General features: G+C 39.8%; 1 protein-coding gene across 1 annotated transcript; it reads right to left on the bottom strand.

Annotated features, from left to right (window-relative positions):
• Positions 1-616: 616 nt before the first annotated feature.
• On the bottom strand, positions 617-10,061 carry ankk1 (ankyrin repeat and kinase domain containing 1). The gene is made up of 9 exons (XM_040009226.1): positions 9,653-10,061; positions 8,701-8,983; positions 8,415-8,563; positions 8,027-8,076; positions 7,068-7,223; positions 6,281-6,405; positions 5,321-5,354; positions 3,526-3,766; positions 617-2,779 (listed from the first exon to the last, which is right to left on the bottom strand). The coding sequence occupies exons 1-9, from the start codon at positions 9,835-9,837 to the stop codon at positions 1,738-1,740; spliced, it is 2,265 nt and encodes a 754-aa protein (XP_039865160.1). The 5' UTR covers positions 9,838-10,061; the 3' UTR covers positions 617-1,737.
• Positions 10,062-15,446: the final 5,385 nt, after the last annotated feature.

The following is a 15,446-nucleotide window of genomic DNA, read 5'->3' as shown; positions in this document are numbered from 1 at the left end:
TAAACAGAACTCTGCAACAGAGATTCTTTCCATAACACAATGCCTGTTTTTCAAACTCTGTTCAATGAAAATAGGGTCAACAATATACTTTACCTTGTTGGGTTTCTGATATAAAACTACATGACATTATAAATCAGGACTTTGCATATAGGAAGGAGAAAAAATCTGTTAAAATCATTAGAAGTTGTTTGCAGGTGTAAATTAAACAAAAATCTTATGGTTTTAAAGTAAAGGATTTGACTGTTTTCTATAGGTTAGAGTTTGTATTGAGACTCTAGTATTTTAGTCAAGTGGTTCAAAGCACAGACTGTAATTAAAAGATGGATATAGCGACCATGATGTCACGCATTAGTTAAGGACATCTCGTTGTGAAACACTAAGCTGTTTGCCTTCACCTTTGCCATCTTGAACATGATGAGCAAGGGGAGGAGTTGTTTTCACAACCAAGAGTGTTGTGTCCCTGCTGGCCAATGGAAAGAACGCACTTCTGGAGGCACCTCTACAGTGGATCCAGGTTTTTAGACTTGAAAAATTTGTCCATCATTTACATAATCTATTGTTTCTAATAGTGTATTGGTCAGGTAAAAAGACAAATGACAAGACACAAAGAAAGAAATGGTTTACCCAGTTCTTTTAATGAGCAGGAGAAGAGGACTGATGGTTTCATGCTGTCACGATGTAATCAAAATCAACACAGAAGGAAAATCCACACAAGTAAACAGACAGCACTTAATTTGCTCAGGGTCAGAGATGCTGTGAAGGGGGAAAATAAACTCAGAATAAAATAGCAATTTAAAAATGATACAGCAGACATTCACTTAGCAACATATTTTAAAAAAATCCAAGCTCAGGTCAAATATACCTCTGCTCTGTTCATTAACAATAATTTGATTCAGCTCAACTCCTAGCACTACATCTAAGTCAGTCACTGTGGTTCCAGGAAAAACCCTGTGAATGTGTAGGTCAATACAGCTCCCGAAACCATGCATTTCATTTCAATTTAATAAGGTGTCACTGTGGTAAATGAGTGTGTCACATGCTGGGAAGTGACTCCTTCAGTCTGTAAGGAATTATCGTGGCTGGTCATGAAGCATACATGGATTTTTAATCACAAATTCTCACATGGAGCTGTTAAAAATGGCTATGTCGATTCTGATATATGTCATTTAACCAGATTGGACAAATAATACCTGCAGTCTGACAGGTTTAACTAAAAGAATGCCTTAGTAACAGCAACACTTTTTACTATATCATTTCTATCTTCCAGTCGACAGGAAAGCACACATAAAGAAGCAAACAAGCACAGGGATTCAATGAGGAGAATCAATATACTTTGTCATAATAGTATACTTCACCCGATTGTGACCCCCATGTGGGTGGCTCACTACAGTTTATCACAATAATGACCCTGTCAAACATTCACAGAGTTTAAAGTAATTATTTTCAATACAAATGCCTGATCGTGTGGCACGTCTGTGGAATTTACGGGAAATAATTACTGTAAAAATCGGATGCTGTTTTTTTAAGCAAGGACAGCAATGGATTTCTGCTTTCAATTGTGCAATGGTCTGACAACATTCAAAATATAGATGGGTTTGTGAAATTGATTTGGTTTTCTTATGCATTGCAAAACTGGTCTTTTTTCTGTGAAAAAATCATCAATATCGTGCTTTAAGTTGCCTGATAATCCCTCCTCTATAGTGCAACTTCTCTATTACATTGTCATCCTCATGATAGTTAACATCCATTTTCTAGTAATTCCACTATTTCCAACTTTTCACTCTGCTGAGCTACATTTAAAGCTGTGGATCCAGAAGAATCCAGCAGTGTCCCATCTGCTCCATTCATCAGTAAAGCTTTTACAATGGGTACACAGCCGTGCTGGGCAGCCAGGTGTAAAGGTGTGGCATTTCCATAATTTAAAGCATTGACATTTGCGCCATGGAATATCAAGTGGAGGACACTTGGAAAACTCACACTTTTACAGGCCACATGTAGTGGTGTCCATCCTTTACTCTCCTCTGTGACATGTGGGTCAGCCTTGGCTGACAAGAGTTTTGCTACCAAATCTGGCTTACTCTGGTGACAGGCCAGGTGTAGTGGAGTCCATCCGTTCTCACCTCTTGCATTTACACAACCACCCTGACTCTCCAGTTGGACCAGTGTTGCTTCATGTCCCTTTAGGGCAGCCAGGTGCATGGGGGTCCATCCCTGGATAGTGGTGGCATCTGGGTTGGCTCCGTTTGACAACAGCTGCCTACATATGCCTGTATGACCCTTCAGAGCAGCCAGGTGAAGTGGAGTATTCCCTTTGCTGTCTGCAATGTCAACAGTCGCTCCACTCTGTATCAACTGTCTGACTACTCTGTTATGGCCTTCCTCGGCTGATAGGTGAAGAGCAGTGCACAGACATTTGTCTGTCGCATTGGGATCTGCTCCATGAGTTAGGAGGAGTTTCACGATACTGAGATGCCCGTAGATGGAGGCCAAGTGGAGCGGTGTCCTCCCGTTTGTCTTCTCCTGTTCTACGACAGCTTCCTGCGATTGTCGCAAAAGAAGCAGGCGCACCACAGTTTCATGTCCATTTTGGCAGGCCAGGTGGAAGGGCATCCAGCCGGTTTTTTCCTGGGCATTGATGACAGCACCTTTGTCCAGCAGGAGTCGGACAGTCCTGTCATCGCCATTTTGAGCTGCAAAATGGAGTGGTGTCCAATCATCCTCATCTCCCAGGCTCCCATCTGCGCCATGTTCCAGCAACAAAGAGACGATGTCATATAGCCTGTTGAAAATAAGTTTCATTGATAGAGTACATTACAACTTAAAAATAAAACAGTCCTACACTTCAGAAAACTACATAATGCCACCTCATCAGGATCAAAACAAGCTTGACTTTGCTTAAAAAACATAAATAGTGGGGAAACGTGGACAAATCACTACATTATACTTTTGCAGTGACCCATGCCTACCAGATGTGGAACAAGAGTCAGAGATATCATGAAGTGCATGTAGTTTTGCAATCAAGCAACTAGAGTAGAGACAATGTTGCAGTTTTCAGGGATGTTTGGGCAATAGTTCAAGCACACTTAATCACTTAGATGATTTTTTGATCTCTGTGCGTGTGAACACTTTGTTGCATACGTGGATAAATACAGTTTCAGGAAATACATGTTTACTGGATATTTATGCCTTTCTACCAATCAATGCATAAATATTTTTGCACAAATGGGATGCCATAAATAATTTTAACATCAAGATTATTATAACATTTCTCAATATTTGTAAGAGTTTTATAGATACGGTATAATAAAAAGACAATGACAGCGATACTGAATCAATCTTTTCCTTTAGTTCTTAGTAAGAAAGCAAAAACTGTATTTCCCTCATTTTCAGTGCTTCTCTTAAACTTTGAAGAGAAGAGCAGGAAATCTGGTTAAACCAAGGATCAAAATAGGCAGTTGTTAGCACAGCATTGTCCCTTAGTTGCTTGCAACTGATCTAAGACAACATACACAGGCTTATACATACCTCTGCAGAACAGCAATAAGAAGAGGAGTGTAACCTTTGGCAGTCGTACAGTTGACTTCGGCACCCAGATTCAGGATGTGCTCGACACTCTCTGAATCACCGCTAGCTACTGTGCAGTGAAGGAGTGTCTTTTTGCCGGAAAACCGTGAGGATACGTGTTCCCTTCTCACAGACTTCCTGAAACTGCCAAAGTCTTTTTTTGATAGCATAGAGAGAATGGCCTCCTTGTCATACTGGCCATCTGTTAAATAAAAAGAAATTTGCATTATACAGCTTAGTCTAATGTTAATGTCTCTATTTGAACCTTTTGTAAGCCAACTTTTAAAGGGATGTAGAGCTTTTGAGTACTAGTGTTGAAGATGCAGTGCTGTGCAAAAGTCATTTTTTAAAGTGGCTTTCTGAAGGTCTTTTATAGTTTTTCTTTGGACATTGGCTGCTTTTTCAGTCCAGTCCATGTACCTGACCATTTTAACACTGACCTATGAATCACTCAAGGATATTAAAGAAACCTAACTCAAGGGATGAACCAGTGTTGTGTCTACACTGTATCTTTAAGCACTTTAAGTACTAAGCCTGTCATCGCAAAAGCAAGAGAACACATTTTAACATGCGTTAAATAGTATTTTTGTACCAAGAAGCAAGTGTGCATTGAGTGTAAGGAGCAGATGGAAGAGAACATGGGGAGGTGGAAGTATAGCTTGAAAGTCAGTAAAAGCAAGATAGAATACATGTGTGAATACATGTGTTGAGCCTTTTTTGGACATGTGCACAGGCGCAAATGTCCCAAAAGTTATAAAGTGGATATTCTGGAGGAAGGCTGTTAAAGGTGGAGCGGCTGCTCAGGAAAAAAAGACACAACACGGAGAAGATTCATGGGTATTGTGAAGGCAGATATGCAAAGGGTTAGACTGATGAAAGAATGACATGAAATGATCCACTGTGGGGAAGTGAGTATCTACAGCCATGTGTAAAACACGGTTTCTGCCTGGATTTCAGTAAGTGGTGTTGGGGACCTTTTTGAAACTGATTAAATTATGAATGCAGAAAAGTAGCATCAGATCCACCATGAGCTACCATGACTTTAACCCCCCATGAAGTAGTCTGAAAAGAATCTAATTGCCAGCTTTTATGAGCGTGACTATGGTGCTAAAAAAATGCCAGTGTGTTTTTAAAAAAAATACCTGGACTGAAAAGCACACAATGGAACACAATCAGTCATGGATTGGCCTCCTCAGAGCCCGGACTTCAACATTACTGCAGCAGTGTGGGATCATTTTGATAGAGAAAAGAGAAAAGGCAGCCAACATCCAAAGAAGAGCTCTGAATGACCTTCAGGAAGCCTCAAGAACTATTAAATAAATTACAAGAAAGCTGTCTATGAGAGTTCAGGCTGTGTTGAAGAATAGTGATGGTTGATTTTCACGCTTGTTAGAATTGCAGAAACTCTTCAATCTTTTTGCATGAAGTAATGTATTTTCTGGGTAGGTTGTCAGTCATCCAGGTCGCCGTAGTCTGATAATCTAATTATAACAGACTGTAAAAGTGAAAAGCATCCTGACCTATTATTTTAATGTTGTTCGCAACACTGGGTCAAAAGCATCAACAACGCATTACTGTCTCCTCCCCTGAACAACAGCTCCTACGCTCTATTGATTGTATTGACTCTATTTGTCAGTGTGAAAGGTGATGGATTTTTTTTAATGTGACGGCACTGTAAGCATCACTCTTGAAGTGTCAGCCCTGCAAAAATTATATTGAACTGAACATTTCCACCATACTCTGAGAGCTGGTTTACCTGAAGGAGAGACGGACATCTCGGTATTAGTGATCTAAAATGGAAACAAAAGAAAAGAAAAGAAAACAAAGGTTAATGGTTGTGATATCAGTCATCACAAGTGGCTTACAAGCACATTAATTAGTTATCGCATGAGCTCCAGAGTTAAACAGAGTAATAAAAACTGATCACATTATTAATCTTATTTACACAGAATATTAGAAAAAATTGTGTGTGTGTGGGGGGGGGGGGGGGGCACGCTATTTCATGCCTTGAAAATTTGTACAGAACTTCAAAGAAGGGACTGAGACCTACCCTAAGCTAGAAAAATCGTTTTAAATTTCCCTTCAGTACTACCATGACTTTTATCCTTTTGAAATAATCTGTAGGTTACTAGACTGACTGCCATGAACCGTCCATATTTTTTCCAGCCATTTTAACCTCTTATACAGTTTAGGGTCATGGGGGCAGGTGGGTGAGTGGGTTAGAGGTCATCAAAGATAGCCCTTTCAAGTGTTAGTAAAGTGTCCGTTTAGAGAATGGTGGTTTTCATTTTGGCAGTTGTTGTTTTTTAATGACCCAAATTAGTTTGTGGGATTTTTAACCACAGTTGAGGTGGCTGCTGGATGCGTTCTCCACTAACTCTGTTGGTTAATCTTATGATCGGTTTTGTTGTTGTTGTTGTTGTTGTTTTTTTTGCTTTTGAAGGAGCCGGGGGTTGCAGAAAACACTTGAAAGCAACTGGCTTTGAGGGTAAATCCTGCTAAAACTGGCTCCCTTGACTCCCCTGACTTTTCATTTGGTGTAACACAATTGACATTTTTATCGGCCCCAGATGTACATTGTGCTAATTAGCGAACGCTAGTGAACATTATAGTCAAGCTCACTATAATACCACGAATCTGCCCTCAAAGCTGGAGTAGATACAGTGCATACAACAGAGCAACTAGAGTGGAGTCTAAAGAGTGGAGTCAAACAAACCTTTTTCACTGATGAGAACAGCCAGGGATAATTTGCTTTCTGATCCGCATCTCCATTTTTGCCACTGTGAATTGGTCCCGGGACCTTAAAGACTTCGCTCAAAGCCTCCGTTTGCTTCACAAAGTCTGCACACAAACAGCAGAAAGAAAATCTTTGAATTGGCCTCTTCAAGTTAATGTAGTCACCAAAACCCAGTGAGGACTGCCCCTCTACAGCATGAATGGTCATCCAGGAATCGCAGGAGAATTATTTCATAGATACGGTACTAATTGTGGAGAGATTTGCGAACACGACAAATTGGACAAGGTGCTGTTTATGAATAAACATGGAGGTGATTTGTATTCATCAGCATGACTTCTCAAGTCATGAGTGTTTCTTTAAACAATGGTGACCCTGCTTCTTATTATGTAAATGATGAAAACCTCATTTGAATGTATGTATTTCACTGAAGCATTATAATGTGTTCCCTGGGAGCACATCATTGACTTTTGACTTTAAAATTACTTGCAAAGCTGAAAGGAACAACATGACTATTTGTTGTTTATGCATTTATTTTTCTGAGTTCAAACACTGGTCTGATGAAACTGATGTGCACTAGTAATCTTATTAAAATCCGATTGCTGTGGCTCTGCTCTAGGTGCTTGAATGCAAAACTGCACGTAGTGCAGGATATCTCTAAATCTTGTTCCACGTCTGGCTAGTAACCTGGAATGCCCTCTCCAACAAGTTTTACATTTAAAACATTTAAATTCATAAGAAAAAGCCCAAAAGCATCCTTTTGCCGCACCTGAAAACGGTGGCCTCTTCCTGTGATCATCGTCCCAGCACTGCTTCATGATGCTGATCATCTGTTCACACTCAGGAGGCCTTTGATCGGGTATCATAGTCACACAAGGCCTCTTCCCCTGCGACACCTGTAAGAGCACTGTGGTCACACTGCAACCTGCATCCAGATTTAGATGTAGATGAGCACATGCAGTAAGCAGTCAATGGAGCAAAGTGAACCTACTTGTTTGATGGCTTTTTTCAAAGTGTGTGTAGGGCACTGAGCCAAAGTATGCTATACATTCATTTGGGAGAGTGTAATTTTCTTCTTCTACAAATGATCCCTCTGATTATCCCTCTAATGTTTAAGTTCTCACATAAAAATAGCCACACTTTTAACCTCAAAATCCGATTATTTTTCTCTAAAACATTGTGGTTATGAATCCTTAGTGGCTTATTATCAATGTGGTATTGCTTCTAAGGTCTAGACATACCAAATGAATCATTGTGCTTTTAACGTGTTTGTGGGTTTGTGCGTCATTACCATACTAAGCTTACAGACAGTTACTGTCGATATGCCAAGTTAAGATAACAACCTCTTGGCTTTGACTTTACTTTGAAAGTAGTATAAAGTTGATCTAATTCTGTAGGAAGACATCTGGCTTTTCTAACTCGTCTGACTTGCCACTTCAAAATCTTCACAGACAATTGTTTTCTCAGAAGGAAATGTCTAATAATGGAATCATGAGTACTAATTAAGCCAGTTTACCCCAAAGCACATTTTGGTGACATGTTTTAAAGCTTCTGCGAGTTTTGTTTTATATGTTTCACAATGTTATTCACATCATTTAAGAACTATTTCTAAAAACACTGAAATGAAATCCCTTCATGTTTATGCGGTGTTACATAATTCCTTTCTAAAGAAACGCCTATTAATCATGGAATGAAGATGGGATTCATTTCAAATGAATCATTTCCTACCTGCATACGGTTTCTGTTGTGTCAGAATTTCCCACATCACAATTCCAAAGCTGCAAATCAAAGCAGAAGGAAGCACTTCAGTCCTGGCGTTCTCATTCTGGCATACTGTGTATTCATTGAACTTTGTGGATGTCCTCCTCACACATAAAAGGCATTGAAAGCTCTTTTTTTGTTCAATGAAAAGCTTTTCAGCAATGAAAAATAAATAAATAAAAGTGCAAAATGGAGTGAGTGATATACATCTAATATGTCCCTCTGACTTCTGAAAGATTAAAGTATATATATTGTACAGCAAGGTTACACTGTGTGAAGTGAGGACTGTGCGTTGAATCAGAAAAAAAGCTGTGATTCTGATGGTGCAATTTCAAAAACACCCTTGGCAAGTCACCTGTAAACATCAAAGGTAGTTCCTGGAGGATGAGAGTGAGTGAAGGTCTCTGGAGGAATGTAACTTGTGTTCCCTCTAGCAGTCAGACGCTCCATGAACAAGGTCTTGTTCATGCCCTCCTCCCAGTGGATTAAACCAAAATCTGAAATCTTAGTGAAAAAAACCACACATACACACACACACACACAAAACAAGAATAAGACAATGTTATCGAATTATCATAGAGCGATCTGCAGAGCTCAGAATAAGCCAGGAGTTCATTTTAAGTTTCCAGAAGTTTACTGACCTTGATGTGGAGATGATCGTCCACAAGGATATTGGAAGTCTTCAGGTTAAGATGGAGTAGTGGAGGTTTCATGCTGTGAAGGAAATTCATGCCCAAGGAGGTCTCATGAATCATCTGAAACTTCTTCGGCCACATCAAAGTGTGACTGGCTAGAAGATTGTTCAGGGACCCATTACTCATGTACTCCATCACAAGTGCAGTCACTTCACTGCACATGCCATATATGGGAATTATGTACTTGAATTTCAATTTGGCTATGCTGGACACCTCCTCTATTATTTTCCTGGAATAGAAAAAAAAAGGCTGTGATTTTATTTGAATTTTGAACTTTGACCACTGGAAATGTTTTCTGTGAAAAACATCAAAAGTAGATGTGGTGAGAGCAATGGATACAATGAATCCAATAGTTTTTGTACAATTCAAGATGAAGTCCGAGTCCAATAAGCATTACCAAATGTTAGTTTAATCTTGAATTTGTTCCAGTTCACTGATATTTGCCTTGGACAATATACTGTTTACCTTTTTTTAGAATAGGTAGTGATGAATCTCTTGGCTTAAGCCATGTTAATTCTGTAGTTGGTTAATGTTTAACTAATACATATTCACCAGTCAGTTGTCATGTCTGGTTAAGAGGAGCAGAAATGAGTGTGATTAATCATAGCTGTGTTGTAACAAGTCCACGTGGTGTTTCACATTGCATTGTTCTGTACAGCCGTTACACTCCTACTGCCAAGTCTAAGTGCTCCCTGTTGCCTGTGATGGTGTTAATTTAGGCCTTCAGAGAGTGCGTGGTGCTATAATATAGTGGGGTGGGATTCGTTGAAAGCTTTGTCATATTACAATAAGATATCCTGGCATCGCAAATGCTAATTAAACGATAAACTGTGGGCCTTTCCTTTCTATAGACCCAATATTCTTCAAAGTATTCTAACAATTATAACTTAGTTCCCACCTGTAAAAGTTGTTTCCACACAAGGTTGTGTCAAACGTTTTCAACGCACAGTTTTCCCGCCAGAGCTTGACCTTGACCTGGAACACCTCACCAGATTTGCATTTAGCCACCTTGATCCAGTCAGCCTCAAAATCATCCTTCTGGAAGTTCCTGAACTGCCCAGGAGCTCGGTCAAGGCGATCCATGAGTGCAAAGCTCCTCTCTCACACAACCCCTCAAAACAATCTCAGTCTCTAATCCTTCACATCAACAGGGTTTATCTTCCAGATCAACATTGATGAGCAGCACCGCAGGAGCTTGTGTCTCACACGAGGAGAGAAAAAGCCCAAGAACACAGACACACTTTAAAATAAGTGGAGCTAGCTGTGTGGAAGTTACGAGGAGTGACATCCAAACTAAACTACACTTCAGATCTGTGGGCGGAGCTGAGCTGAGTTGTAGAACTTGTTTGCTCTGCAATGCTGCAAAGCTGGTTTTTAGCAGCCGAGACTGCTGTCATTGCTTTCGGTCAATAGTGAAAGAACCTTTTCTTTCTCCTCTGATGCCAAGTTGCGATAATTTTTACATGCCAGTGCACTCATGTTATACCATTCTGTTTAGTGTGTCTGTCAAAACACTAAAACCACCAGAAGAAAGGTGAATGAGACTGAACACATCACTGCAGTGGTCTGCTGGGGGACCTGCGGGTCAAAGAGGTGGTTTTATTATTATGGCTGATCACAGTAACCTTACTGGCTCATGATCCATTCACTTTAACAAGGCACACCACTGACACATATAGTTGAATGGCTCAGTTGCAATCTGAGTTGAAGGATATGCCCATTATTAACACACACACACACACACACACACACACACACACACACACACACACACACACACACAGAAAGCTTTCACATTCTGCTTGCTTGTGCTTTTATTTAGAGTTCACTCTCCTGCACTGGTGTTCTTATGCCTGTGTGCCTGTGTGTCAGGTTGCTCAGACATCAGTGCTTCCAAGGCGTCTGCAGGTCCCAGTCCACTGTTGCATAAGAGACACTGATTAGACGATATTCAACAGCTCTGCCACTCAGCCTGAATCTCACGCTCCACCTCTCCTCCTAAAATCTGAGCCAAAACCACACCTGAGTACAACAATCAGTTTTTAAGATCAATAACCCATCAGAACCCCCTACAGTAATGTAATCTGGTGGCTCTGCTTTGCCTTGGGAATGGTTTGACTCAATTTTTCCCCTTAGCAGGGAGGCTCAATGCAACTGCAACTCAGACAAGGTTGATGGGAGTGTTCTCTTCAAATTGATGATGCCTCCATCCATATGATGTACGGCATTGATTGAATAGCTGCGATAACTATGAAAATTTTGTCGTCATAGACATACTAGACAGTGCTCTGTACTGCCACCATAGAAAGACTAATTGAGGGAATGTGTTTTCAAAAATTTTTATGTCATTGTTCCTGCAGAGCTCCAAAGATTTGAACAATCATTTTGACACACACTGACCCTGGAGCTGTTTCAGCAGCATGTGGTGGCCCAGCACCTGGAAAATCTCATCTAACTCATCTAGTAGGCGACGTTTTGTGACAAAGCTCTACTCTCTTTTTTTAAAGCTTATTCTTTGTTCAGGCACTTATTTTTTAGTTATTCATTTGTTTTTTAATGTGTTGGGCACTGAACTGCACGCCAGCTGGTTTCTCTGAGATTAGATGTGAAATCAAAGACGGTGTGCAAACACATTAGCAAACACCTTGTCTTTGTATGCACTTCAAGTAGAGGACACAAAGTGACTGTCAAAATAAGAAATGATATAAAAAGTTTGAAAACAGTCATAGTCATAAGAACATGATGTGTTTCTCATTTAAAGTTCAAAATTACCTGAAACTGTGTGGAAAATTGACTGAATAACTTTAGAAATCTTTGAGCATTCATTATGTGTAAGCATCCACTACCACAAAACAATCAAGATCATCATTTTACCTACACCTTACCTTCAGCCTAGCTGGTTTTCCTGCCACAGTTTAAGACACAGAGATGCAGAGAAAATGAAATAAGAAAGACTTTGACCTGGTAGAGTCTTATTGTTTTCTGCATACAAGAAGAAGGACATCATTTCAATTACATTGTGCCTCTATCTTCGTTAAGGCTGGAACGAGGCACAGCATTGCTTCATTCTATGGAGCTGGTCATAGAGTTAATTTAGCATATTCCAAATGTATCAATAATCCTTAATAATGAATTGTAAATTTAGCAGCATGTTGATAATAGTGCACAGGCACTATTATCTGTGAACCCATTTCCTCTCCCGATCTTTCACAACATTTATCGTGAAGGATTGGGAGCCTTACATTTTCTAATTATGTATTTCCATCTTTCTGCATCATTAAAGCGGGCTGTTCCTTAAGAGAAAAGATTAAACTGCCCGGCTTATGCAAAAGGATTACGGTAATAGAAAGCTCATTCAGGAAGATGAGAAAACAAAGACGTCCTCTACCTTCTCTTCTATTCCCACCTGCTGTTCTGGTTTATAGGCTCATTCAGTTATACTCCACCACCATTCAACCCCCTTTAGAGCTAAATTTATCTTGGGACATGAGGTTTTGTTGCAGTGTTAACGATAGTAATGAACTCCCACATACATTTATAGACAAACACACATATATAAATGATTCCTGTGGGTCCCTGGTAGCTTTGGTACTCATTTGGGCCGTCTCCCTTGGGTTTCTTGATTCCCATATAGCAAATTTAGAATAAATATGGTTCCCTTGAGAGCAAAAGTCCAGCAAAAATTCCCAGTTGTCTGCAACTCTCTCTGTGAAGTCTATCTCTTATTGTGTGTGTTTTTGTCTTACTTTTTACACAACACATATAAATGTGATTCATCAGGTTCTCTATGCATAATGCACATCTTATGAGAGACCAACCACAGCCCAGCATTCTGCTGTCATTTCATCCTCTGAGCTAGCTTTTTGTTCAGGCTTTCATTTGTGAGACATGGTTAGAATTTTTTGGTTAATAATTCTACTTCTAAAGGATTTTCCCTTCCCGGCTCCTTTTAAATCTGTCAGCTCTCCCTGCAGGGATGCAGAGCATATGTGGAACATATCTACAGGGTCACATTCATTTAGACATGTCCTATTGATTATATGTTTATTTTGCAAAGCCCAAAATGGGATAATCTCTAACTATATTATTGTGAGGCTTTACAAGATTATAGATTCATTATTTCTGCAGAGCACTATCAAAGGGCATTGTGGTGAGCTGTGAATGCCGTTGCACTCATATATAGGAAGACATGAGCAGAATTAATAATTTAATGATATGAAAGATCTTCACTTAATACAAGGTCACGTTTGTTTTATTTTGACAGCATATCTTCTTCCAAAAAGACCAGAAAGGCTGTTTTCATCACAGGCATAAAATATGCCCTGCTTAGATATATTTTTTTTATTCTGCAGATGGCAAAAGTGTCAACCCCTCAACTCAAGTCCTAACTACCCAATCACTTTCATTCATCCTACAGAGACGGGTGCAATAATAAATGAATTTAACATTCACTGACAGCCACAGCGTCATGCCTCACTAACTAGCACTATTATTTAGGAGAGACTCATGGATTGATGTTCTAGTGTAAAGCAGGCATCCGTGATAAGATTTCAGATAGGCTACCTGAGGGTGGAAGTCTGTCTTCATTGATGGAACCCACATCTTTAGCTCAGCCAATGGCATTAGCAAGCTCAACCACACCCGGTAAGCTGACTGGTTAGAGCTAAAGGTTTTTGTCCTCTAATGGCTAACAAGCTTAACTCCAGCATTTCTTATTAATATTCTGTGAACACAGACGCCACCACTGGACTAGAACATTGCTGGGCCTCTCAAGAGCACCAAACATTTTTTACTCATTATTTATTTCTACAGAATAATAAATATTGTCGCAATGTTAAAAAAAAAAAAAAAAAAGGGAGTAATATAATGGTTACAAAAAAAGAGTCAGACTGAAAAACTGTGAAATAATTATTTATCCTTTGTGTAGTGGTTCAAAATCTGAGGGTGCAGGTAATTTAGTAGTGTTTCAAATTTAAATCCCATATAATATAAAGCAGGGTCTGTTTCGATTTGCCTAGATCAGCCAAAGTCAAGAGTCATTCTGCACACTGTGCTGTGGCCTACTTAAAACCTGAGAAAATCCCATGGAGCTCACCTAAAAAAAGAAAGTGATAGTGATATATATTTTGGAAAATTGTATTCAAAAAACATGAATAACACAGGCTGTTGACTATGTTTTTCATAATGCTACCCAGTCATATTCAAAGTGACCCACCTGACCCTAACATCCATTTAAAAGCAGAACATTCTGGTCAGGTTAATATCACAAACTGACCATCTCCTAATACCAGTTTTAATTCACTTTTCACATTAATAAATAAATGTTTATACACCTCTAACTCTACACATGTGAGTAATTTCAAACTGAATTACTGTGGCTTACCTGCAGTAACTTCACCAGCAGTGCCCACCCCACACTGTGGGAATCACTGGCCTAGGCACACGCAAAGTAACATAAAATTTACTTATTGTTTGGACTTTGATTTAAAGGTATATTATGTAAATTCTGATACCATTAGTTAAAAACATGTCTGCTAGTGCATGAAAGTGGGAGCACAGGAGTTGTTGTCTTCACCAATGTGTCATATTTTGGCTTAAAATGGACTCAAGGAGCAGACTGGTTAATATTTAGGGACAGCTGGTAATTGGCTGGGGAGGATGGTTTATCAGGGACGCGACCAGGAGCCCTGTCAGAAGAAGAGAGAAAGTGTTAACAGCAGCCAAGATCAATTGAACAAGACATTGCAGACTTGTTTAATTAAGTTCCACTATCTTCTTTTTGGTCTTATGAATAAAGTTTCCAGAGATGCTCACGGCTGGTAGGCCAAAATCCAAATCAGACCAGGGGTGCAGGGAATGGTGTTCAGGCAGGTGGAAAGCAGGTAAATCCATTCCTTTCCAAGGAAAGGAAGTGACTGATTGAAGCAGGCGAGAGTAGCTGGAGGTGTTTGAAATATTCTTCAGGTAGGTTGCGATTCAGATTTACAGGACAGGCTCCAGAAAGGAGATGACAAAACTGGGTTGCGAAGGAAAAAGCACAAACACTAAATGTAGCAGGGAGGGACTTATTATAATTATCATTATGATGATCATCATCAATCACCGGCCAGGATTTGAAGACCAGCTCTAGCCTCCACTCTTCGCCAGATGGTCTGCTACCTCACGGTGGGAAATCAGCTCATATAATATTGCTTAATGTTCATGTTCCTCCTCATGTTATTTTAACATGATTTTCTCCCTGCATCTTCAGTATCCACGCTCTAGGTTCAATACTCACCTGTCTCTCACCATGTCTTCCAGTGCTGGTCAACTCAGTCTTCATGTTTCTTACTTGTCTGCTCTCCTGCCTGCAACAATCCTCCGGACACTGAAAAGGGAAAAAGGTTGTACATCTTGGCTACTCACTCCTTGACTCTCTCGGACACTCACCTAGCTGCCTCCCCTGGGATTATTGTTCTTCATCTCTCCAAGTGAGCGATTTAATTCTTCTCACTCTTCTGAAAATTCTCACCTTGACATCCCTGATCGCATTTACTGGATTAACCCACCTTTTCTTCTCTTACAGTGAACTCATTTGCTGTGACATTCACAAAACTCTCTCTATTAAGATTCCTGAGTTAAATAAAACCTTTGCTCTAAAGAAACAGTTCACCACTATGTCTGCATTTGGGTCTAAACTCAAGCCTTTGTGA

This window comes from Simochromis diagramma, unplaced genomic scaffold (genome assembly GCF_900408965.1).
Source record: "Simochromis diagramma unplaced genomic scaffold, fSimDia1.1 OVJJ01000344.1, whole genome shotgun sequence".
In the NCBI taxonomy this organism is placed as follows: Eukaryota; Metazoa; Chordata; class Actinopteri; order Cichliformes; family Cichlidae; genus Simochromis; species Simochromis diagramma.
The sequence above is the reverse complement of the archived record's forward strand: the minus strand, read 5'-3'. Positions and strand labels throughout refer to the sequence as shown.